This window comes from Vanellus vanellus, assembly GCF_965231255.1.
Source record: "Vanellus vanellus genome assembly, chromosome: 4".
Lineage (NCBI taxonomy): Eukaryota > Metazoa > Chordata > Aves > Charadriiformes > Charadriidae > Vanellus > Vanellus vanellus.
In genome coordinates, this window is record NC_138909.1 from 68,415,790 (window position 1) to 68,442,969 (window position 27,180).

Sequence of the window (27,180 nt, forward strand, 5' to 3'; positions counted from 1 at the left end):
TTAAAGGTAAAATGTCCTCAATCTAATCAGATACCAGCTTGGATTAAAGCATAGATTTTTCTTCTTTCCCATATAAAATATGGAACTAAAGTAACATTTGCAATTGTTCTTTCTCAAGAAAATAAAACTGCTCTGAAGTACATCACACAACAACCTAATCTTCTCACTAGCTCCATAAAGAAAAACTTAAGATGCAGAGATTGCATTATACAACTGTGCAAAGGTTCCATTTCACACAATGGATGCAAGCTTAAGGAAGTCACAAGCAAGCTTAAGAATCAATTTTATTTATTATTTACTGCTTGGTAGTACAAAAGTATATAAACTATTTTGTTAAAAATACATCTGATACTCAAATTTAAGAAAGGCTGACTAATATGGCAATATCCATACCCCTACAAATTAGCAGGGTGTAGTGTTAAATGCAATGAAACAGGCACAGTTTCTAAATCCTCTTTCTGAAGTAGCAATTCACAAGTTAAATTCTTGCACATATCGGGTTTTATAACACCTTATGTAAGTATTTTATACAGGTAAACAATGGTTTACATATCCAAGACATTTTCATTTCTTTTATTCTACATTCTTCCAATGGAATCAAAATAGAAACTACTTTTAAATTAAGTAAAAAAATACATATTTCTGTTTAAACTTTCTTCCATTCTTTTGGCAAATTTACTTGCAGTACTAACCCATCATGTATCAAAACACAATGTTATCAAAATAAAACTTTTTCTTTAAAAAAAAAAATGCGCTTTTGGGCCAGTCTATAACTGTGTATCTCCTTTCTGAAAATTATTTGAAACTGTTTGGTTTTATCCAATACTCCCTTTTTCCAGTAGTATTTTATACTCATAGCTCTCAATCTCTTGGAAACTGAAAGCTGACTACTATAACCAATACCAATTAAATTCTTCTAGAAACATTAGCTCTTCATACAAATAATCAAGTGAAGCTTGAAGAAGAGAAAATTTCAAGAACATTAATAGTATGCCTGCAGTGTGAGCTTGGTGTTTATGTTATACCTAAATATTGAAGGGATTTCATAAGCCAGGTTTAAATTAATGGAAGCAAGGATGCTAAACACTCAAGTTCCAATCCTGGCCAAACAGTTATTTTGGGTTCTCATGGATGGACAATTATCTCTAACAATATCCATTTTAAAAGCAACAAACCGTTTATTCTTTTCAGAGCTTTGGTGGGTGGTGGGGTTGGGTTTTTTTGGCAAATACAGCATTAGAGAAAAGTATATATTGATAGGTCCAGTCAGTAGCTCATGGACACAAACAGAAGGAAGACCATCAGCAGCACATACTTTCAGCAAGAGTCAAATAAACTCAATGTTTCCTGACAAGATGTGGGACTGTCTAACACATAAGCAAGAAGATCAATGTTTACCTTTGTACACATTGATTGTTAACAGTGCATAAACTGATGAAGAAACCAGATTCTCAGATATGAAGGAGAAACACAGTTTAGAGCACTTGGACTATTGAAAGTATTGAAATAAGTATTGAAAGTATTAATTAAAAACAAATCAATTCCAAAACAAACACTGATTTGCATTGAGTTCATTCTCAGAATATAGTGCAATCTCTACTAAAATGCATTACATTAGAACTTGTATTCTTAGGCACTGAGAACAAAAGTTATTTTTCAGTTTCTATTACACAGCAAAATTTGCTGAAGTACTGCAAAGATTTCCCTCCCAAAAACAAGTAACAGGACAAAGCAGAGATCATAAGTAGACACAAAGAATTAACATCACAAAACCATCACTGATATTTTTAGCAGTAAGTCACTCCTAAAATATGAAGGGAGCACCACCGGCTTAAGATTTGGTGCCACTGAAAATGGCTACCCTCAGTCCAATAAAGCCACTCTGAAGTACTTTAGTATTTACTCCATAAATTTTTAATGCCAAATATTCCATATCCTTATCTAATGGCTGAAATATGTTGCCTCAGCTTAATAAAGAACCTGCGGGTAAAAACAAAAGAGAAAGGCAAAACTATCAGGCATTCCTCAAATACGAGTAAGTAGTTACAAGAAGGCAAGAGAACAAGTGGCCTTGAGGAAAGTAACCTTCCCAAGAGCTCACCCAATTGCATAGAAAAAGACGCTCCTCAGCCTACGTTCAGTGTAAGGGAGAGAAGAGCGCAATTTAACATCTGCATATAGCTGAACCACTCTGTACTATGAAGTACCCTTCACAGAGTCTGAGGGCTCATGTACTAAAGGCACACATGCAGATTTTGATTAATATAATTATTTCCTTGTATGTTTTGCTTGGCTACTAGCAGTTAGATTAAAAGTATATTTTCATCTTCCAAAGGCTGGCTTTTATCTTCAGCAAACACTTGTAAATTCTGGAGGGGAAGAACAGAGGAGAAAAATATATAGATAGACCAGAAAAATATATAGATAGACCAGAGGGGTGAACACAGTCTATCCATAGAGTAATCATATTACTCATAGTATTGTGCTCATTAAAAATGCTTGACTAAGTACAAAAAAAATTAAGGTTATTTGATAAGGCTTTTACCTTTCCTGTCCAAAACCTTGTATATAATTTTTCTTTCCAAGACGAAGCCCAGCATTTGGTATGAGGTCCACACAGCTCAACAGCATTTAAGTATCTAAATCTTACTGATTTTACTGGTGAAAAAACACTAAGTGTTTAACCTTGCATGGATGCCGTCACAGAACTTGTAAAATGCTACAGTGCCATAAATACATTTCCTTAAATAGTATGCATCTCTTGGGAGTTTTCAGTTTTCTCCAAAGTGCTAGCAGACAAGATTCTTCTAGAAGTTCCACCTGCAAGAGAAGAAAACAATTCTAAAAATAAGCCTAAATAGCAAAATTAGTTTTAGGATGAACATGCCAGTTAAAAAGTTAGCAGATGCTCTGAAATGGAAAATAATGCCACAATTGCATGAAGTGGTGGTTGTGCATTTCAAGTTTAGCATGTGAAATCCTAAAGGGGAGGAACTAAGAATTCAGCTGGTACTCATGAAAAGGATGGATGAACACACGGACAAACTGACAAATCCCATCACAGTGCAAAGCACACACAACTTTAAGAAGGATACTAGGAATGGAAAATGTTACGTAGCTTCAGTGCACCAGTACCTTAAGTTTTTATTTACCCAGTAGCTAACAATGGATGTTCAAGAGCTCAACTCAAAATTTTGACTTCAATTATTAGCTCTATATCAACTACTTTTTTACGTGCCACTAAGCATATTTTAAATAAACTTAACTGATGAAAAGCAGTCTACTGAGAACACATGGACCTTGGAGACATGGAGAAGACATGCTACAACTTCAAATGATGCAGCCAAGAAGACACTAGGATAAGCTGAAACACTGTTGAGGTCACTTCAAGAAAGTACTAAGAGCACATCAGCATAGTGGAGAAAAAGCCCTGAACTCTAGAGTAGCAGTGAACACAAGCAACCAGCAATATTATGTCATTCAGGTACTGCCCAACTCAGGAATTCCATCTCATACAGGAACTCTCAGTAACAACGGTTAAAGTCAGGCCACAAAGCACAAGTCTACCGCCTCCAAATGCTGGAACAAACCTTTTCTGGCAGCAGTTAAACACACACTTGTGTCTGCCTTCTTCCTCTGCATCTAAAGATCTGAGGCAAATTTACCAAAACTACATGCTTTTCATCATAAATTTCTTGGCTGGAGGTACAGCAGTCTTAAATGCCACTTACCTGTTCAGTTTCAGTAAATTAAGCTATAATAATTTATTAGAAGTTTGAAATAAGTAATTGAAGTAAAGGTCTAACTACTACCTGTTTATATGTGAACAGCATTTCATCGTGTTGGACAAAAACTCATCTAGAGCCATGCCAGGGAACAGTATCATAGCAAGATCTGTTTATTTTTTGTAGTGCACATCAAACAGGCCTGGCTAGTTTCCCAGATGATTTACAAAACAGTTCTGTTGGACTGGAGAGACCTTTACAACAGATTCTGGAGACTTCTTCTGCTATTAGAACATTTGTTTTCAGAAAGGGCAATACTTTAATCCCAAGAGAAGTTCCACAATAAAAAACTGCCATAGATGGACATTTAAATTTTTTATAGCTATACTACCATATCTCTCTAGAGGACAGCTTATTTTTAGATTAAAGTAGTAATGGTTTAAATTTAGAGAACAACTTTTAGGTAATTACAGGGAACAGCTTTTTTTATTTGGGAGAGGAAAAACAAATTGGAAAGAAAACTGGACTACAAAATTTTTTTAGAATTATTTCGAGAGATGCTTTTTTTCCTTTTTTTTTTAAATCAAAGTGCACTGGAATTAACTTTATTTTCATATATAACCTTTTATTTTTATTTCTAATGCTTAAAGAAGAGATAACTAGTCTGCCTTTAAGTCAAAAATCGTATTACAAACAATCTGATCATACTACCATTAGACATATAGAAAAGAAAAAAAAAGTCACAGGAGTAACAAAACATGAAAATGCCAGCGCAGCCAGTGAAGAGGTTATCTCCTATTGCCTTTAGCTAATACAGATTTTTTAAAAGGGAAGCAAGGAAAAAAGAAACCACATCAACAACAAAAAAAAAATCTCCGAGCATCAGGACATAATTCTGAAACAGAAAATAAAAGTTTGTCTTTCACTGACATCTGTAAATCCTTCACAGATTACAGACCAGCAGTGAGACAGCTGCAGCTAGACAGCTATGACTTGCCAAAATTTGCCACAGAACAAAAAGCAAAACAAAAAAACCAACCATCCTTACAACCCATCACCTACCTCTAAGGCAGGGCAAGCTGTATTTACACTGGCTTTGACAAGCATTTGTCCAGTCTGGCCTTACAAATGTCCAGCAATGAAGATACAACAGCTTTTTCCAACTACTTAATTTTTGAAACCTGAACTCCACCTACTTGCAAATTAGTCTATTTACCTTCTTACCCACCGAGCAAAAAGAACAACTTACTTCATTACCTTCCACAGCTTTTTAAACATTTGGAAGTGTACCACATCTCCAAGTCTTTCTTCCTCTAAGGCAATGGTTCCAAAAAATTTGGTATAATTTAATGATGAGGCACAGAGTCCAGACAAATACATCAACTTGGTTCAATAGTCATACCTGTGCTGCCAGTAAAGGTTGGGAGGAAGTATCCCATTGCATACCACCTCTCTATTTTTTCTTCCTTTCTAAATCGATACAATGACAGAAAGTTTTCTTAAGGAATAAGCATCCGGATATAACAAAAAGGCCACATCTTGCACCTTGGCCTTTCAGCATTTAACCTCAAGGCACTCGAGGTGTTTTGGGTCTTGTTACGTTTTTAAACTTACCCAATTTCCACTTATGCATTTCCCTTTTATGTTTGAAGTTACTGAGAGATTGAAACTGGACTGAGCTGACACAACATGACTTTTTCCTCTCTCAGCATACAGAGAGTTTGGCACTGTGCACTTTGTTCACTTTCATCAAATCCAGTGCCTTTATTTTGCCACCCCAGAATCCCTTTCTAAGTATTTAGGGGTGCATTCCAAAACCATACCAGACACGTTTTTGACATGCTTAATGGGGTACCTGAAGCAATTCACTTTAGTTCACTGACTCACAAGAAAACCTCAGCCTCCTGCCTTAGTGACCTACCATAGATCCCTGTGATATAAGCATTTTGATGTGCCTCTATTCATATTAGCCAAAGCTCCACTGATCTATCAGAGAAGCATCTAGTAAGCAGCCACCTTATACAGGCACGCAGTACAAGGCAGCAAGCATAAGGAAGCACTGTAGTTATTCTAGTGATGCAGCTGTCAGCAACATTTGTTTCTTTTGGGTAATAAGCACATTGCCAGCAAGTCTGAACCATCATTTATTGCCAAAAGTTAATATACAGTTTTTTTTTCTTGGACCATTGATGTCACCTCCACTCAGTAGTTCTTATTTCAACATCTACTCTTAATTACAAAGTCTAAATAAACAATTAAATAAGAATTCTGTGGATAACTTAACCTTTACCAATATATCGTTAACTGAGGGATCAAATACAGTTTTTGCAGATTTCTGTAGAAACTTTTGAAATTGAAAAATGAGTTTTCACACAGAACTGATACATTTTCAACTTCATTTATCTTTACTGGTTATCTTCACTTACTTCACAACATACCACTTTCAGTATTAGTTCCCAATGTTTGATACCTGCAGTTTACTCTGAGCTTCTCCTCTCTTGCATCTCCTGTTTCCCAGGTGCAGCAGATGCTTCAATCTCTTCCTGTTTCACAGGTGTTGCAGGCATATCACCATTGACACTTTCCACGCCAGTAACAGACATCAGGCTTTTCCGTTCTTTGGAATTTGATTTGTGCTCCACTTTTGTGACTCTAAATCTGAGGTAAGCAAAAGAAAGATTCAGTTGCATTTCCCCAGAGATTTGTTAGATCATTCTCAGTACCCAGTGCAGGGACAGGAACACGTTTTCAGGTCCCAAGACCCAGACATCAGAGCAGACATCCACACAGACCCAGCTTCACCTCAGAGCAATCTTCCTTCTTATTACCTACATGTACTTTTAATAATCACTACTGCTGAATCACACTTTCTCAGGGAATTGTGTTTTAAAGCAGAATCCACAGATTGCACACTACTTCTTCGAACAGTAATTTTCTAAGGCAATTACGACATAAGCTAGGAATTAAAAAAAATGAAACAGAATGAAGTGGTTTCTATAGCCAACACTTACTTGAGAAATATAAAATTCTGAAACAGAGGAATTTATTAGTATGCAATCCTTGTTTCTTTTTAGCCAGTATTAATAGAACAATAGCTTTGGATTTACACACACAGTAAAGCCCCATCTATTTATAGTTCTAAAAAAAAAGAAAAAAAAAAAGGGTCACATTTACTTCTTCCAGAAAGAACTTCAGTCTAATAGTAACAGGGTTACAAGAAACGATTGCTGATGCTATAAACAGAGTAGACTCAATGGATATCTGATGCAACATGGGCCACTGTAGCATCCCTAAGAAAGGTATAAAACGAAATGACCTAAGTCTTACCTTCCCACAGAGAGGACTGTAACTTCACCAAGACGACTCCTTCTGTGCTCTTTAGATTTATGAGCTGGCTTTATAAGGTGCCATCGTTTGTGGCTACAACGAGTACAAACATCCTTTTCTACTGCTCCTCCCACAGTATGGAAGTGATGGCCTTTGCAGCTGTGTTTAAATGGAACAGCACCAGGTGACAAAGGAGACCCTGGACTCGTCGGACTCCCAGGAGAGGTAGGAGATAAAGGGCTGCAAGAAAATTATAAATGAAATTTAGTGTTTACTACAAAATCTTATTTCTTAAAAAGGAAAAATATAACCTTCAGTTATGCCTAGTGAATAGCTATTTTTTTCAGGGACCATTTATTTGTGAGGATGTCCAATGTAAGGTTCCCTCCGGTATCATATTTTTGCAGTTAAAATCACTTCCATAAATTAATTCAGCTGCAGTCATGCGGTTAAGGTAACTAACAGAAAGAGCAAGGAAACGAAAAAAAAAAAAAAAAGTCAGGCTAAAATAGAAGAGAACATGTTACATGGACTTATACTGATGAAAACACCTAATTAGCTGATTAAATTCACACTTGGAGAACTAGGGAAAATATTTCAGAATTGTTACAGTATCTTTAAGAAGTCACAGAAGAAGAGCATAGTCCCATGATACTGCAGAGGCAAAACTAAAATGTCTACCCTGAAAAGGAATCAACAGATCATTCATCTTAAGCTTCAGAAAAATGCTTTAAGTACGTAAAAAGAAAGAAAAAGCAGTACGACCACCAAAAGGCATTTGTTGAGAACATCTAATCAACTCAATCTAACTTTATTCTAAAACAGAAAAGCTGATAGCATAGATAGAAAGCAGATGCACTTTTTTGGACTTCAGCATCAATTTTGACACTGTCTTGCAACACATTCTCCTAAAGCAAGTTAAAACTCAGTGCATTAAGGGTGAAATTACTGTAGCATAAGGTAGCACACCTTGTTAAAGCAAAAAAAAAAAAAAAAAAAAAAAGAAAAAGACATACCAGAAAGTTACATATCAGTAGCTTACAATGAAACTGGGAAGACATACTAAATGTGGTTGTTCTGATCCTGATGATACTAAGTGTTTTAAATAGTTCCTTGGGTAATGGAATAGAAGAACAGCTAAAGTACCCATTAATTTGAGTCATCCATAGTAAGTTGTAGAGGACAAGATGAGAAATTAGGATGATCAGAGGAGAGCATGTATGCAAAAGACACATTCACACATACCAAAAATACTGGATGTATTGTAGTAAGGACAACACCAATTACAGTGCTTTAGCAGAAAAATTTTATAAACCCATATTAAAAAGCAACTAGCCAGATTATCATTCTTCAGGAAATGGTCAAGACCACAAGCCGTACACGAATCATTACAAAGTTGTTGCTTAAAAAGGACAAATTTCACAGTGGAAATAACGGGAGTATAACCTGTGAACCTAAAGTTACATTACTCAGCATTAATCATGCCTCAGCTAAACATTCCATCCAGTTTTAGAAATATTATTTCAAGAAAAATACTAACAAACTGAAGAGACTCCAAAGGAGAACAGAAAGAACAAATTAAAGAAATAAAAAACGCCATTAAGAGATTGGAGTTACTTGGATGCTTATTTTTAAAACAAAAATATGGACAGGAGACATTTAATGGTCTTCAAATAAATAAGAGAATGCTATAAGAGAAATAAAATCCGTTCAACATCTGATGCAAAGACAGGAACTGATGGCTTTAAGTGGCAGAAGTGCAGATTTTACTTAGCCATTACTATTTCTATTGTTAGAAAGCATTTCATTGTGCACCAGACTTACTAAGAAATACAGTAGATTTGCGCTTGAGTTACTAAAGCTTTAGGAGTATTTGACAAGAAATGATGTAAGACCAAACAATCATTTTTCCTTTCCCCTCACTTCTTGTATTTCAATTCATCACTGAAACAATAGTCTAAAACCCCCAAAATAACACCACACAACCCTACACAAAAAGATTGAGTTAAAACTGAAACAAGTATTTCTGCTGCACCATAAAATTTTAAAAATAATTCCTATACTTGAGAAGAAAAAAAATGAACTTACAAAAGGAGTTCAATAACCAAACCTCTCACCATTAAAACAGGAGATAAGCAGTTGCATACTCAATATTTGTTTTGCTAAAACTATACACTCCCACTTCTTTTATTAGTGACACAGTACTACTTGAACCTTCATCTTCTCTGCCTTGAATATGAACACAGGACTACATATGAAGAGTATTTAGAGAAGTAAAGATATAGTTTAAAGATATTTATGTACAGATATAAGTACTTTTACACAAATGATGCATCTGCAACTCAAGGGCTAAACTACTTTCTCTACATAATTCTCAAAAAAAAAAAAAAAAAAAATGTAGGTCAGCCAACGTATATTATTACAACAATTAGAAAGAAAAAAAGTAAACCAGAAGGAGACACAGAAAGAGTTGTCTATTTTAAGTTAGCATCCATACAAATGAAATGAATACTTCTTGTTTTTTCAAGTCAGAGTAGCTTTGGACTAAGCCAACTTGTAAGTAACTTCACCCTAAAGCAAACAAGTATTTGCAGCCTCTGTAAATCTTTAGCCCCAAAAGCAGTAAGTCTATGTTACAAAGCTAGAACACATATCCAGAAGAGCCAATTACTAACTCAGAGCATACATTAAAATTTAGCAACTCAGAGACACCACAAGCAAATCAAAGTAACATCCTCTTAGCTGGTAACTCAGGAAATAAAACCCTTTAGAGGGTACAATTTTAGTTGCCTCAGGAAGCGTGCATTAAAAAGATGAGTAATTACCTTTCAGGTTCAAAGACACTGCTATCTGCTACCATGGCCTTTAACACATCCGCATTTGCTGCAATGAGAATAAATAGAATTCTTTACAAGTGTACAACTCTAACTTTAGAAAAAACAAACAGCAAAATTAAAGGTCCTCAAAGAAATTTCATCTAAAAGAAATATGACTGCATTATGTATATCTCCAAAAAGGCATGACAAAATTAGACAAAAAATGTTAATATAATTCTATGGGATTTTCTTAATGTGAGCTACTAAAATTACATATTGCACTCAAAGCTCTGCCCCAATACAAGCCATATAACATAGCCATCTGCACAACAGCCCCAAACAAGATCTCTGAAAAATTTAAAACATCCATTTGACCACAGGAGTGTCATCACCTCACATGTACAAAGTAACTTGAGATTAAAACCACCAGTTTACGTGAGCCTTACAAAACACAAATTAGTTATCAGCCAAGAACTACCGACTGTTCACATATTCTAAAACAAACAAACAAACAAAAACCAACACAACCAAACAAACCACATAGGGTACCTAATCCCAACCATGAGGAAAAATACACAAGCTCAAAGCCCTTACAGTTATTGAGAGGGAAAAAAAAACCAAAAAAACACCAAAACACCCACACAACAAACCCAACCCAAAAACGCAGCTCTTCCAAACGATTAGTCTTCATTCAGAAGTAACTCAAAGCAAGTTCAACACTTAGAACTTCAATTTATACAAATGGTATATTAAAAGGCTAAAGGTTCGTGTACTATAAAAACATGCAGCCTCCTAAATATTTGCCCAGTAGAAGAAACATGTTCTGAACTAACCAACCACTCCATAGGCTACTTGTGTGATTTTATTTTTTCAGCCGTATCTTCTTCATCCTTTACTTTGCACACACAATGCATGAAGACACCACATTCAAAATTCAACATTAGCACTAGTCTACCCTATTGCCTCAGTTATGCACAAACCCTTCATCAGACAACAGCTGCAGGAATCATTTCAAGACAACAAGTTTAATCCGGTCAAAACAAATATTTCACATGCTTTAAACACTGCCATTAAAGCTAAAGGTTGCTTTCTTTACTTCACAAACAAACAAAAACATGAACAAAAAAAAAAAATCAAACACCCAAATAGTTAAAATATCGAGAAGTGCATGAACCAAACTTACCATACAAAATAATTTTCAGGTAATGAAAAATTTTCCTATTTTATTTGAAGTTACTGCATTCTGAAGCCAATCTCAAAGAGTTATGTATGTACAAAATGGTTATTAAATGAAAACACATGAACATACCATAATTCAGAATATCTGAAAAAAATGTATTTGTTATAGAACACCATCACAAAGGCTTGTAACTTCGATATCACAATACTATACCTTCATTTTTCATAATGTAGTTAACAATTTGTCCCACAGTGTCGCTATTCTCATGTATAGTTTCATTCATTTCTGTGCAAGGAAATAAATATGTTGTCAATATCTTGGCCTTCCAAATCAAGAACTGATTTATTTTAAAACAAAGTAAAAACAAACAAAAAACCAAGCCAAAACAAAAAACAAACACACACCAGAGAAACTTACATAAAAAAAGACATGATCTATTGTCAATTTGGAGAGAAAGCTTAGATGAGACTTTTGAGCCCTTATGCAGGAAAAAATATAAATACAAGTTTATCGAATCTACACATTGGCTCTAACGTATTAATCTAAGAGTTGAATAAACTCAATATTTTCACAAGCATACACCAAAATTCCTTCTCTAGCTCATAAAGAAACAAGAGAGCAGTATTTCCAATGCTAACCACAGGGAGGAAAAAACCAAAAATTCATTAAACCGTCTCAAGTCACTATTTTAAAATAGGTATTACCGGCTTCTAGTATAAGAGGGATTCAGTTTACACTTTTCACCACAGCTACAAGGACATAATGTTTGATTTTTTAATTAAAAAAAAAAAAAATCCCCTATGACTACAGGAGCAAGGGATTTAAGAAAAGATATACTTAACACTGTTGGAATCGATCGCACCCATTAACAATACTGGAAGCTTCCCCAGAATAACCTCAGAAAGCAGAGAAAGATCAGGGAGAAAAATAGGACACTAAGAGGCACAGCTCTGCCCTTTCCTAATTGTTATGACTAGCTTTATTTAAAAAAAAAAAAAAAAATCACAGGATTGAGGCAAGTTTGATAGGAAAGACCCTAAATTTGTCTAAGTGGTAATTTAGGGGCTTCCCCACCTACCTACCCACCCTTCATCTTCATCCTCATACCTGCAACTTTGCACTGCAACTTAGACACAGCTACTACCCCAAATAAAGACCTAAAAGTTGCCCCCCTTTCATTACCGCTCACCTTGCCGTTACAATGCAGGTGAACTAACAGATCAGACAGTCCCACTCACTGCATACATGCCCCAGGCAGTAATTGCTTAAGAACGTACTGACACATCATTACTGCACCCCATGGCTCTACCATTACCAGGGAGCCACTGTAATTTGCGCTTATTATGAACCCACTGACAGTAATTAATTGGGAGAAAGCAAGAGGCCCAACATATTTACAAGTGACTTGGCCCTTGTATTTACTTAGCCAAATGCTATCCTAGGTTACTAAAGCCCTCCTCAAGTGATAACACTCTCTTCTTTGTCCTTTTTTTCAAGTACGAGAAGATGGGAACAAGGAACCATAAACACAAGAGCACAAACGAACAAACATTAGAACAAAAGCAAAGGTATTGTTAAGAAAAATTTATAATCAACGCGCATTGCGTAAAACAGAACGGTAGGCAGTCTGTCCAAAGGCTAGGTTTTATGAGAGAAGAGATGAGAATGACAGTACAACAGGAACAAATTAAGATCGCTAAACATAAAATTAAGATTGTAGGCTTTAAAAGGCAGCTTTTTGTCACTCCTCAGATAGAATTATGGATAATAATATTTTGTTGCTAACAGCACGTGGAATGCACAAAAGCAATCTGGTGACTCCAGTTACAGTGTACAGTTGCAAACGAATATACTGGATACTTTGATCTCTCTGCAAGCCTTTAATTGAGGACTTGCGTGGGAAATTGGAACACTCCTAGTTTTGACTGGCAAAGATCAAAACCCAACACACATATAATGGTAATAAAAATATTTTTCTTAACATTGTTTTGATGTCAAATATAGACAGAGAAATGACAGAAGTCTCACAATAAGTTATTCCATAGTAGTTGCAACATACAGAAGTTGTTTATTAGACTTGTTGATTACCTATTTTTTCATCAAGTTTTTCTTCTTCTACTTGTTCAGCCTCTGTTGTACAACGATATCCTTTTTTCTTAAGGACATGACAGATGAGGATCCCCAAGAGACCCATGATGAAGAAAACGGGAACCAATGCAAAGGCAATATACTCTAGGTGTTCAGCCTTGCCATCATTGCCATCAGTTTTAGTTGTCAAAGTAGTTGTCTGTAAGCCATAGCTTGCCAAAACCTGGAGAAACTCTCCATTATCTACGTAAACGAATAAACACAGTTATTACTATACACTGTAAATAACTTCAAAGCATTTAGAAATTGACAAGCATGTCCAAATCCCCATAGCATCAATATGATGTACTTCTGTCATGACCTGAATAGGTAACCCATACTCTACTGGCTGATAATTCACACCCATAACAGTAGATATACCCTATTCATAAAACAATTACAAAACTTCTAACAGACAAAAAACCCGCATGATATTTCTTCAACATAACAGTGCAGATCAAATTATATTCTAGCCTAGGCTTGTAATCTCAAAAAGAAGGCTCACATATTTCACTGAGGAATGACACCACCATCGCTCCTTGTTCCCACCGATGAGGAAAATGCCATACAATTCCTCTGGTCCTAAGTTCATGCAAAATTGCTAAAAAAATGTGGATCCTTCCCTAATATGAGAGCAAGTACAGGATGTAGTATTGACCCTTGCAAAGAAAAAGTATCATGTTTGAGAGAAATAGCCTTGATTTTTCTTAACAGCGGGATTTCACAGCAGAAAAGAATGAACATTTACCCTCTACTCATCAGCATAAGGGCGGCTTATTCTTCACTTGTCTGAGAATTGTAAGCCATTCTGTATTTAAACTTGAAACAGGATGGGAAAGGGGCTTTTTTTTTTTGTTCGCAAAGAATTTAAGTTGCAGCATAGGCACACCCTAACTTTATACCCACAATTAAGTATTTTTGTTTCAATTAAGCTCTGAATTTAACAGATGTATAATCCATGCTATAGACTGGCCTTTTGAACTACCAAAAGTACAAGCTATTTACATTAGAAAGGACCTCTGAAGTTCATTAGTCTAAACACTGCTAAGAGTGGCTCTAATTAGATCAGGTTGCTCAGGTAAGCTCCATCTGAAGGACGGACTTTGCACAACATTTCTGGGCAACCCGTTCCAATATTTGTCCATAATTATGGCCAATATACACAGATAAATTCAAATCTCAGTAAAAGCATACAAGTTCAACTTTTCAGATAAATCCAAGATTACACATTTGTGTATCGAAAATTCCTTCTGAGCCTCTAGAGTTTGTACACACTCCCCACCTCATAAAATAAAGATTTAAATATTACTCTTCCAACATGCAAGAATACACCTGCATTTCTACCCTCTATTCTTCACTTCAGCTGAAGAAATCTTTTTGCAGTATGAAAGAATGACAACAAAAAAAGACCAATAATAAAAAAAACTAGCACTATTTCAAGATTTTTTTTTTCCACCTACTTGTACTAAAATGGACCAGGCAATTCACAATCTTTCCATTAATCAAACCGGTTGAAGGAATGAAGACACATCAGAAAACGATTTACATGACAGTGACACTCTCACAACATATATGTGTAGAACAATTAAATCCCTCCCTTTAAAAAAAAATAAAAATATGTAAGCCTCCAGCAAATTGCCGAAAGACCATTATTCCACAAACACCTCTACTGCACTGGCTGTATAACTAAGTTGTATTTGAAAAATACTAGTAAGGTGACAGATAGCTAAAAAGAGATTTGTAAAACCGTAGTTAGACATTTGCCTTAGTTTTCTTTACATGAAACACTAAACCTTTTATTTTTAAAATTCAGAAATACTTTTCAGGACTAAGTAATACACAAGACTTGCTCAAAGTGAAAAAACACTAAAACTTCTTTGAAATAATCCCCATTAGCAAAAAGAAAAAAAAAAAAAAAAACAAGCGTTAAGCATTTCTCTAAACTACTTTTCTAGGCAATAGCAGAAATACAGGAAAATAGAAAGAAACGCAAACAAACCACTGAATAGATCACGAGGCTAAATGCTAAAATAAAATCTCAGGATGTTTGCTTTGGACAAAGCCGGATGATCTAGCTTGCTCCCAAAACCAAAAGAGAAAGCTATTCGCTTTTAAGAAAGCCCAGCAATCCTACAGATAGTTGTATGCAGATTTTAATAGATAAGTAACCTTTAGAAGCTTTAACTTAAGCCTGAGTAGGACAACTGACCAATATATACAATTTAACACTTTAAGACTGCAACTGTTTTGCACTACAAGGAAACAAAAGACAGGAAAGGTTAACCGACAATCATGTAACAGAGAAGGTTCATTTTAAATGCAGTTTATTTGCTTTCTAAGAATTTATAATTCATGTTTTAATATACCAAAATAATTTTTTTATTATTATTATTAGGCTAAACCACTAGGTAGCAACAGCTACAAGTCCCCTGCTTAATCCCGCAAAATAGCTTAATTTACTTCCCAGGCCCAAGAAAAGCCACCACACCAGAGAAGTGTTATTTTGATGAATATAACATCTCAAAATCTAAGAAATCCAACTTAAATAGTATACATCACAAGCTCAGATAGGTACTAATAAATAAGCATCCTTCATGTTCAAATACAAGAAAAAAATAGGGAGATGCTTTGGACTTTGCTTGACGTGATTCATTTTAAGAATGAATGGTAAAGACCTATGACGCTATTTCTAAGCCATCAGCAGCCTCTTACTAGTCAAGCTAATGGGTGGAAAGACAAATCAGGAGGACCACAAGATGAATCTCCGAATCGACTTTTTAGGTTTTCTGCCTCTCCTTGTGGCAAGAGTGGCACGCGCTGCTCAAACAAATAACATCTCTTGACATTTCTCTATAAACATGGTAGACAATTCCCACTTCAAACCTAGAGAGTGAGTGGGCCTTATCGGATGGCTAAAGGCCCCTGCTTCAGACTCTCCAGGTTGTGGTTCATTACAGTTTTTCCACACGCAAAGTGGCTCTACAAGGTCCCTTCCCCTTCAGTCCTCTGCTACCCCACTGGCTGTGCTCCTGACACAGTATATTAAAAAAAAGTATAATGTCCTACATAATTTTTAAAATCATCAACTTGAAACCCCATCAACTTGACACAGCCACTGAAAACATACATACAATTTAAAATACAAAGCTGGTTCACAATGCTGCATACAATCAACAGAAGAGAACAATTATACAAAGGATATGGGAAAATGCATCCCAAATACTATTAACTGTTGACAGCAAACAAGAAAAAAAAATCTATACAAATCTGAGGCAATTTGAAGTTCACAAGCAACTCCAGCAACAGCGCATTTTCAGAAGGACAGATCATTGCTGAGAAATCACTGAATACCATCCCCACCCTCCAAAAAAGCAAACCATCAGAAACCACCCAGGTTGATATTCCCAACCTACCTAATATATATATCACCCATGAATGCTTGTGTGCTAAGAACCATGGTTTAGGTTTCTTTGTTTTCTGTTTCTTTTTCTACCTACATAATCTGTTTCGTGATTTAGTTTAGTACTTTTGCTCATAGACTGCCACCTGAAATACCAATGAGAAAACCTCATCAGCTACAGTCTAATCTGCTGTCAAAAGGTGATGACAATCTAGACAAATTATCAAAGGATAGATGCAACCTGTACAAGTAAAAGAAAATAAAAAAATAAACAAATGCCAGAACTGTGCCTATATTGGCACTTTTATTCCTGATGGATGTTGAAAACCTCATAATTTATCAAGTAAATGCTCTGTAGCATAGATTAGCCCACTAATTGGACTGAGATTTAAAGAGCTTTTGAACTAGGCAGGAAAACAAAGTACTTTTTTTCCATTTAAAAATGCATTAACAAACATACTCTAACATATCAGCCTATATAGATAAGCCCATGTGATTTTTCTTCAGTTGTCCTTAGATACCTAAAAATCCAATTCTCCCACTAAAATTCAACAAGATACAAACAACTTTGCAAGGTATTTTGCTTATAACTAATAAAAAAACAAATCAATATTTAGATATAAATACAGAATTTATACAAAGTCCATCAATGGCTTGATGCCGTTCATTTTACATTCAGAGATGTAAAAATTCACCAAAGGCAAACCAAAAATATCCTAGAAGAAATTACCTGGATCAAATACTCAGTGCTATGTAACCTTACAGGCAGAGCTAAGCACTCAGCTTTCATTATCAAACACCCTACACATACTAAGAAGTCTGCCCTCAAAAATCACAGCAGCTATGACATAATGCAAAAACAAGGCTTGCCTAGCTAATGCGCAATATATTTTATGTCCCAAATCATAGCTACATCATTCATTGTATGTTGCTATTCTTCTTCCCCAGAGGCATATTATGCTTATTAACAGCCTGTTGATAGTCTCCACCTCATTCTCATGATGTATGATGTTGCTTCACAGTGTTTTTTTTATGACAAGTTCAGGTCATAGCAATATTGCTTGACTGAAGTAAATTCATATAGAAATTCATTTGCTTTGGTGTTTTGCTGTCTTGGCATTTTTATATATCTGTCATCGTATACCAGTCTACGTATCAAAATTACTTGAAGATGTGATCTAAATAAAAAGGTTTTAGAGCAATATTCAGCACATTTAAAGTGATGCTTAAGCTATCAAACACAGATTGCTACTAATTCAGATCCCACATACTCATTTGCTGAAAAATGAATACATGTTAAGTATTGAACTTTAATATTGTCTGTCTTTACTTAATCCTTACCTAAAAAGTAAAATACAAGGACAGTCAACCCCAGACAAGTCTTTTACATTGGTTCTAATTGTTACTACTCTGACACAAAATAGTGTTCTTCCAATTCAGCAATGGCTCAAAAAAATTTTACAGCACCTTTAGGAAACAGAATATAGGAGGAATAAAGCTATTTCATCCTTCATTAAATTGCAGTTTTTGCATGGCCTAGACATATCTATTAACATTCTAGTTAAACACTGTATTCCCTCCATATAAAATAATGTTTGACCAAAAAATATTCCAAGACTACAGCATCTTGAAGACTGCGATAAGAACAAAGCTGGAGCTAGCCCTGTAAGCAAAAGCATTGCTTTGTAACAAACTTTCTTTACCCTTAAGGTTTTATAAACTCACAGAAAAGAGGAATGGGAGCACCTTACAGAGGTGATTCCACTTCATCCCACTGCCAAAAAGCAGGATTAACTGTACCTAGACAACTATCTGCCAAGCACGTCTAAATCTCCTGCAAAGGTAATAGCTTGCTCTCCACACCTATTTTCTTCTCACTGCAAACAGAGGGTCAGAACAATTCCTCCCTTAGTATCTACTACCACAATATCAGATTCTGCTTGCACTGAGTTACAGAATTACTCTTTCCTTCATTTTAGCTGGATGTACTTGAAAAGATTTCATACTTGGCATGATCACTAGGACCTCCCCAATATGCGCCCCACTTATCTTAAAGCTTTGCCTTTAGTATTGATCTAATCAGACAATTCTCAAACTTTTCATAAAGCACAGGTGAAATCTCTAGAAATATTTAATATTGCTTAAAGAACAACCCAGATTCTTGAAAAATAAATCCTTTTTATAACAAAGATCAAACTTGTTTAGTTGTTACATATGCAATATAAAACTCATCATTAAAATAACACATTATATTTACTTTTCTGAATCTCCTATACTGAACTTAAGCATAACCTACATCTAGCTGATTACTTCAAGCACATTCCAGTTGTTTTTGTACTGTTTATTTTACAGAAAGTAGCCCATAAACAATGATGTAATCTTCTCCCTGCTCTGCTGATAAAGAATCCTATTTGGTTACTCTGAATTTAGCCAATTACACCCATGCCATTTATTTCTTATAGCATGCCTTTTAAAGAACTTTGTTTACATTTTATGAATTTGATTGTTCTAGCAATCTACCTGCTAAAAATAAGTACATACATGTACTAGAAGTAAGTATATGTGTATTAGAAATAAGTACATACGTGTTCACTATATTCTTCTCAATAAAGTTCAAGGAGTTACAAGTATTTTGTATTTCCTGCTTTCAGGCATGAAAACGAAATGTAGCTATCAATCTCACAGTATACAGAAACAAAGCATTGTTGGCCTTAATTAATATTTAAAGAAATTAAATAGGTTGTACATCAATCATATTTAAGTACAAGACAAATGACATATTCAGAAATGGCACATGATGTGCTCAAACATCTCAGCTAAGCATAGCTGAGAAACAAGTCTCAGTAGCAACATCAGCTTATGCATTTCTTCCCCACCTCACCATTAATGTGCCAGTTCACCCATCTGTGGAAAAAGTGCAATCACTTAAGGTTCAAAATAATTTAGACAGACGATGGTTTGCTTGGGTGGGTTTTTGATTCTTTTTTAGTTTGGGGTTTGTTGTTGGCAACAGCGCAAGGAGGAATGGTCAGGCAGCTGTGCCCTCCATTCACCCCGCAAGGAAACGGCACCTGATGATCATATCCAGTGCCTCATCCTCTCCTGGCTCTAGGGGAAGTAGGCTTTGAGCTGCACTAAACTATAATGACACTTCCTACCTCCAGGCTGAACATCTAAGGTGGATGGATATATGCTTTGATTTAAAGCATTCATTTTAAGTACCATTTAAAGTAAACTTTTTTTGATTTTAAATTACACACTTCTAAATTCAGGTATAAAAATAATAATAAAAAATTGTTTATGGCCTCAATTTCCTAAATACACACTAAATACCTCACTCTCAAGAACTTAAGAAAACTAAGGTTTTATTAAAAAAATTAATAGTGTTTTAGTGAAATTAATTAAATGCCAAAATTGGCGACTTTAGATCCATTGGCATATCCACCAATATTGGTATATATTTTCTTAAAAGAAAGAAGGTCTAAATCAGCTATTCACTTTTATTCAGTACGTTCAACTTATTTAGATGTAAAATAAAGCATTCTACTAGAGCTGCAGTAGAAGTTTCTGTTATCAAAGTAATTTCATTTTTTAGATTAATTCAAGTGCTTAGCAGTGAGTTTGTTCAGAACTCTGATGGTAATTATATACTGATTTAATACAGGTTTTTAGTTATTTTAATGATAGTAAATTTAGCCAGAACAGTTTGCTGCGACTTCAAATTAAATACACATTTTAAGAGTTACCTGATTTAAACAGTATTTATCTATTCCGGACACAACTGCCAAATTGCCTTTGCGTAGCTAAGCAGATGAAATAGCAAGCAATTTCAATCACAAGTCAAAATATATCACTGCCCAAAACAGACACACACAAAAGATATTTAGGCAATGTCTGGGCTTCTCTGCCTTACTAGTAAGGTGGTAGCTACAGAAAAGACCAGACAAACTAGAAAAGGCACCAAAGAACAGGTTAAAAAAAAAACCTCTATTTTCTAGAGGAATACACTCTTAAGTGAAGAAAACTATTGCCTACCATTTGTTTGTCTATTGTTCAAGAAAATTGTACTTTAGGGAATACGCATAAACTAAATAACAGAGAAAAAACGCCTATCATCAAAAAGGAACATTCAACAAGTTTGTGAATTCTGATTAACTTCTAGCTTCCTTGTAGTAATCAGAACCTACTACCAGAAGTGAAATAAGCAGGAAGTCTGATGAGAAAAAGGAAGTCACATGATGAAATAACATACTGACAACTAGTAACAGTACTGCCAATTGCCTTAGAGGTTAAGCAAGGTTGTTTAAGGTTTCCTGTTAAAAACAGACCTCAAAACCTTCATTAGATTTGTCAAAAGCAGCATCTCAGAAAAGCGACCAGAAGGATCAACTATGGTTCTTTAAAAATCGTTCTAACTGCACCTACTTTGAGAATGCTAATAGTAAGAAGCATGCAGCAAGTCTCAGGGATGACCTACCTGAACATAGTACCCAACAGCAGGCTTACAACCCAACAGCGTATTCAAAACCGTAAGACAGCAAACCTTTCATAGTACCTCAAGCAGAAGCCTGCTAAGAGTCCTTAAATTAGAGACCAAGTCTTTGGCTCACTGAAGTCACCACAAAAATTGTGATTTTGGCCAAATTTTGCAGTAGGTCTGGAAAGAGAGCTTCCTACTCTGAATTCTGAGAGATAAGTTTCTGCCCTGTTGAGTTCTTTCCTAATACCTTTTTATTTCTGAATTACTAAGTAAGCTGTCCGCAAAAAGTTTCAGGTGGGCTTCCCTGAAAGTCTGATGCCTCCTATGTGAGGATAGGCCCTATTAACAGCAAACAAACTGTAGCTAAAAGCACTACTGTATAATGCACGTAATCCTGAACAATTTTAAACCATTGCAATCTCTACACTCCCAGATAGAGTTTGTTAGGAACCAAAAAAGAAGACCAAACTTAATAAATAATCTTGTCCTATCACCCAGTCAGTCCAAACAATCACACCAGGAAGGCATCTGACATTACTAAGAATTCAATGAGAAAAAGATGACTATCTAGAGCAGTTTTGTGCTGTTGAGAAAGGGAAAAAATCGCAATATAAAGGCCAGTAACAGAGGCTCAGTCCATTCCTTGTGTGCAGTTGGTAATGCTGTGGAAACACACACTGAGACAAAAAGCTCATGCTTCAGTGCCTACCAGTGTTAAAAATCACAGTGCTTATGGTGTAATTGCTTTGGTCAGTACTTGCGCAGCACATAGCTCCTACTACAAAAATACATAAAAATGATGCTTTGCATTTCTGTCGGAAAATTTTCTCTCAAATTTCAGTTTTCAAATAAAATATGCACTGCACACAGCTACTACATGCATTTAATGAAGTACACTTCACCAGTTTGGCTGTTTAAAAAAAAAGAAAATCCTTCCTGGACACACCAGATACTTTTAAGTATTCCATATCACAGGTAAATTTACAAGTGCAAGTAGCATCTAGTGAGCAGCATTAAATCAATACTACCAAACACATCATATCAATGCATTTATGCAAACTAACATCCACACTAGTTTAGATAAGTCAAAAATCAGTTTTAGCCAAAAGCAGTATACCTCCCTTGTGAAGATACAGCAGATAAACTGACATAAAGCATTTGGCAAACTCAAAGGAAGGAGAAAATTCTTTCACAGCTTTCGCATTTCCTGCTAGACTTGTCAACTTTTAGATTTCATAAGTACAGTCCTAATCATCTAGATATACCAGACTAAATTATTGCTGTCATTATTAAATCCTACTAATCACATGGCATACAAACAGTCCTCCAGCATAAATGCCTTCAAGCTCAATAAAGCAATCCTGAGTATAAACATTTGTAAAAAGTCACTATAAGCCTACATATACACAGCCTTTGGTTTACTAAAACATCTGTTACACTGACTTCAAGATGCCAGTAGTACGTAAACTGTATAATAATCTCAACACGTAGAAACATGCAATAATATGCCAAAGTAACAACCATCAAAGAGGAAATTAATTTTTATCTGTTAAAAAAATATTTTACACCAAAGCAACTGAAGGGGGAGGGAAGGTTATCACGATCAAGAAAAGAAAAATCCATAATTCCTCTCCTCCTCTTACCTCTGTATACAAAACCTGACAGAAATAAGAACTAGGGCCTGGGAGAACACCAACTACCAGTCAACACAAATTTGAAATTCAAGATGCTTAAACTTTCAGTGAAATCGATTAGCTGGAAGGAAAAAAAAAAATAATCTGATAATGCTAGTATCTTTAGCACCATTTTACTGTCCCTAGTTGTGCCTAGCAGTACTTATTTCCTTCTGCTCTCCTGAAAAGAGGGATGGACTGGATAACAAGCCTTCCATTCCTTTCGCTTTCAGGAAACAAACAGCAGCTGGTAGATATCTCAATCACTTCTGTCCAAGCTGGCCTGCACCAAGTAACAATTACAGATGTACAAAAGTATAGAAAGATTAGAAACATTTTGTGCCTAATATTAATATGTATGCTCATGCTAACTGTTTCTACCAAATGCAAACAAGCTAGTACACTCTTACCAGTTAAATATGACCCAAAAGTAATAAAGCTGATCAAGTTGAAATCCACACCAGGTAAGGATGAGCATCAGCCTAAACACAGATGTTTGAGAAGCACAGACAACACACAAAAGAGCACTGCAGACGACACAGGCAACAAAATCAGTTTCACTTTGAGATTATTAGTACCATAACATTTGGGGTTAAATATAAACAATGAAAATGTCATTTAAAACTAACTTCCTCTGGCGCTTGTACGTGTGGAGTCTCCAGGAGTGAATTTCCTAAACCCAAGCAATAACCCAAGTTTAATCTCACAGCAGACAGTGAAGTAGAAGCGACTCTTTGATGCATTTCTACCCTGGGAGCCATCCGATTCCAGCCTGAAGTGAAATCAGCTACGGAGGAGTTGCCAGACTCGAGTTTGTATAGTTCATCACGGGTTTGTTGTTTTTTTTTTTTTTTATTTTTCCCCCCATACCTGACTAAATTAACAGTCCGGGGCTGGGAGGGGGGTGGCTGTCGCGACATCCAGAACCGTTTTATCGCTGGAAGCACCGGCACGGGAACAGGGACAGCCTCTTCCCCCCCCCTCCAATCCCGCCCGAGCGGGACCCGACACCCGCCGCTGCCCACCCCCCCAGTGCCGCCGCCGCGGAGCCTCGACCACCTCCTCCCCGCCCGCTGCCCCCGGGCTGCCCAGGGGGGGCAGGGCGGAGGGGTCGCACATGCCCTCTCCGGCTATTCTCCTTCGGGCGGTGGCGCAGGGACTCAAAACGCCCGGTACCCCCGAGCTACCCGCCGCGGCCGCGTGTGTGAGGGATGGGGATGGCGGGGGGGGAGTGGGGGAAGGAGGCTCCCGGGGCAGCGCGGTCAGCCAGAGCACCCGAGCGGGTGAGGCCGGCGGGGCCCGGCGGCTCGCACCCCCCCGCCGAGGTCACAGCCGGCGGCGGGAGCCCGCGGGGAGGCTCAAGGAGCCGCCGGAGGGGAGGAAGAGGGTCCCGGCTTGAAAGCTTTCCCTCCGACGGCGCTCCCACCCGCAGCAAAGGCAGCAGCGACCCACCGAGAGCGGAGCGGTTGCCCAGCCAGGCAGCCGTGGGGCCCAGCGAAGGAGCAGTCGGCGGGATCACACCCATGGCTGGCGGAGCCATACCCAGCACCTCGTCCGCGCTGCCTCCGTGTTGGCAGCCGCGCTGCCGCCGCCCGGCCCGGCCCGACCCGGCCCGGCCCACCGGCGGCGGGGCGCGCCCTGCCCGCACGACGCCTGCGCGGAGCCGCTGGCCCGGGGCGGTGCTGCGCCCAACCGTCCCGCCTTCCGTGAGGCGGGAGGTGCTGGTTGCTGTGGGGGCTGCTGTGGTGAGGGGGAAACTGAGGCCGGGAGGCTGCGGGAAACCATCAGAAGCGGTTTAATATCGCAGCTCCCAGACACGGTCTTCTGAGCCGGCCGGGCCCCCGCCCCCTCGGCCCGGGGAGCGCGAGGCGGGGGTGCAGCGGGGGGGGCAAGATGGAGACGGGGCAGGCTGAGCTGATTCCTCGGCCGCTACCGGGGGGCCGCAGGGCCTTGTGGAAGCTGCCGCCACGGCTGCAACCTTCATAGAATATAGGTTGGAAAGGACCTTGAAGATCATTTAGTTCCAACCCCCCTGCCATAGGCAGGGACACCTCCCACTAGACCAGGGTGCCCAAAGCCCCATCCAGCCTGGCCTTGAACACCTCCAGGGATGGGGCATCCACAGTTTCCCTGGGCAGCCTGTGCCAGTGTCTCACCACCCTCAGAGTGAAAAATTTCTTCGTAATATCTAATCTAAATCAACCTTCTTCCAGTTTAAAACCATTACCCCTCATCCTATCACTATGCTCCCTGATAAAGAGTCTCTTTCCTTCAGGCCCCATTTAGGTACTGGAAGGGGCTATAAGGTCTCCTCGGAGCCTTCTCTTCTCCAGGCTGAACAACCCCAACTCTCTCAGCCTGTCCTCAGAGGAGACCCGCAAGTGTTGGGAAACTTAATTATGACACTGCATTAGCTGTCAGCGTGTGGGGACGTTGCTCACACACCCCCTAATACCTCTTCCCATCCATGAGGCCTCAAATTAATGCTTTATTCCTTAATTCTTCACAGCTAAACTCCAGCTTAGATTGGCACTCTGGTAAACTAACTCTCGTGCTTAGGCCTTGGCCCTCTTTGTATTTCAGCATCTGCAAGCAGACTTTTCTACTGACATGGCATTAAACTAAGTCATATTCTTCTATCAAGGCAGAGGCAATTATAGCTTCCCTGTCAGTCCAAATATATTACTTTAAAATATTCTAATCTAAATTATTTACTTGCTTTTACTCATTTTAAATGCCCAAGCAAAAAACACCATTTATTTAAGAAACAATATTGCAATAATCATAAAGGCAGATACATTCTTGAATGATTTTTTTCATCTAGTACCAGCAATGCATGCAGAAATATCCTTATCAGCCACTGACTAGAGCTATCCACTGCTAGACTCAGTATACCAGACTGCCACCTTCTTGTTTAGGACAATCAGCCCATCTGACATGTCCCCCAACAGTCTTCTTCTTCGGTAAAGAAAATATGCAGAAAATGATGTCCTTAAAAATAGTGCATCAGTACCATTTGTGCACTTGAGAAAGATAAAACACTCTGGAAACTGCAGCTCTGGATATAACCAAAGTTTTAACCCCTTTCCTCTGTGCTTCACTGTCAGCTCTGTTCATGTTACAAACCAGCCACTATTTTTAATGAAATTATTTTTTCAGAGATACATGTAGGAAAAGATCAGGATAATTTAATATCTGAGATAAACACATTGACAAGCAAAAAAGCTTTCTTTTGTCCTTTTGGGCACAAGGGAAAAAGGCCTTGCCAGAGAATAAGCATTTTCTGAGTCTAGTGACAGAGTACTATTGATTGTTTAGATACTTGTTCACGTTTCCATTTTTAGCATCTATTAGTACCATGATTTTACAATTCCTTTCACAATTCAGAGTCCTGATAGAAGCAAATTCTGAAACACTTTAGCTGAGTTTAACCACTATTTGCTCATCAGCAGCGTCCAAATAGGAAAGGCAGTACAGCAGTCCTAAGAATAGACAATGTAAGCCATCAGGAACAGTTATGACATAGATAATAAAAATAAAATGTTAAGGCCCACTAAAAAAAACCCTAAAGCTACAGAATAGAGTACTTAAGCAGAATAAGTACGGATTGCTGATTATTAATTTTTTTTGGCAAGTTTAACCTGTGTATCAAATCAAATGCTCAGCCTGAAGGAGTTCAGGAAGTTAATGAATATAATGTTTATTATTAGAAATGCCTCTTTCAGTCAAGTACATAACCAAGAACATGAAATCTCAGCATTCTTTTTAGTTGAAGAATTGGTGGGAGAGTTATGTATTTATTAACAAAGAAAACTAACAAGGAATGAGCAGAACTGTCCCTTTCAACAGAAGAGGAAGTCAACCAGCAGGAGACGGGGTTCTTTGCACTTATAAAAACAAGTCTTTCTTCCTCTCGGGTTTCCTACAGAAAGTACTGCTGCTCACTCGAGTTGCCTCTGCTCTGTCTCTTAAATTTCGAGTTGTTCTTTTTGTTTTGGGAGTGTGGTTCTGTGTCAACTGCATTCAGTGTCATAAAGGAGACAGACTCGGGGAAGAGGGAGAATCCTTCTTTTCTCTTTGGTTAAGTGTAGAACTGCGGTTCCCAACTCTCAGGTAACTGCAAAATTCAGCAGGATTTCTGAACCAAATCTGACTCCATGAAACAAGCTCTCCAGAGGTAGTCTTTATTTCAGGGTGTCCCTCTGACTTCAGAAAGATTGTACCTTTTTTTCTTGAAAAAAAAAAAAGATTAGAGAACTAACCTGGGTTTACAACACAGCCCACAAGTAGTGAATCGGCACAATTTCTGAGGCGGTAACTTCCTGCCCTTCTTCACCTGCTGGAACAAGCACCCCTGGGCACAGGGGAACTCAAACCAGCTTTGCCACTAGAAGATCTGTGAAACCACCTGCCAGCTTTGATGGAGAATTAACTTCATTCAAAACACTAGAA

General features: G+C 37.5%; 1 protein-coding gene across 1 annotated transcript; it reads right to left on the reverse strand.

Annotated features, from left to right (window-relative positions):
- Positions 1-266: 266 nt before the first annotated feature.
- RELL1 (RELT like 1) lies at positions 267-24,348 on the reverse strand. Its single transcript, XM_082482970.1, has 7 exons — positions 24,181-24,348; positions 13,137-13,379; positions 11,262-11,333; positions 9,878-9,935; positions 7,053-7,292; positions 6,196-6,383; positions 267-2,820 (listed from the first exon to the last, which is right to left on the reverse strand). Exons 1-6 carry the CDS (start codon positions 24,266-24,268, stop codon positions 6,203-6,205), a joined length of 882 nt encoding a protein of 293 aa, XP_082339096.1. The 5' UTR covers positions 24,269-24,348; the 3' UTR covers positions 267-2,820; positions 6,196-6,202.
- Positions 24,349-27,180: the final 2,832 nt, after the last annotated feature.

Excerpts from the sequence above, each read along its gene's own strand:
- RELL1 (XM_082482970.1), bottom strand. The coding sequence starts at position 24,268 with ATGGCTCCGCCAGCCATGGGTGTGATCCCGCCGACTGCTCCTTCGCTG. Across the intron at positions 11,334-13,136 it reads AAAACTTGATGAAAAAATAG|AAATGAATGAAACTATACAT; the intron begins GTAATCAACAAG and ends TTCCTTGCACAG. Across the intron at positions 9,936-11,261 it reads CTACATTATGAAAAATGAAG|CAAATGCGGATGTGTTAAAG; the intron begins GTATAGTATTGT and ends TTCTCATTGCAG.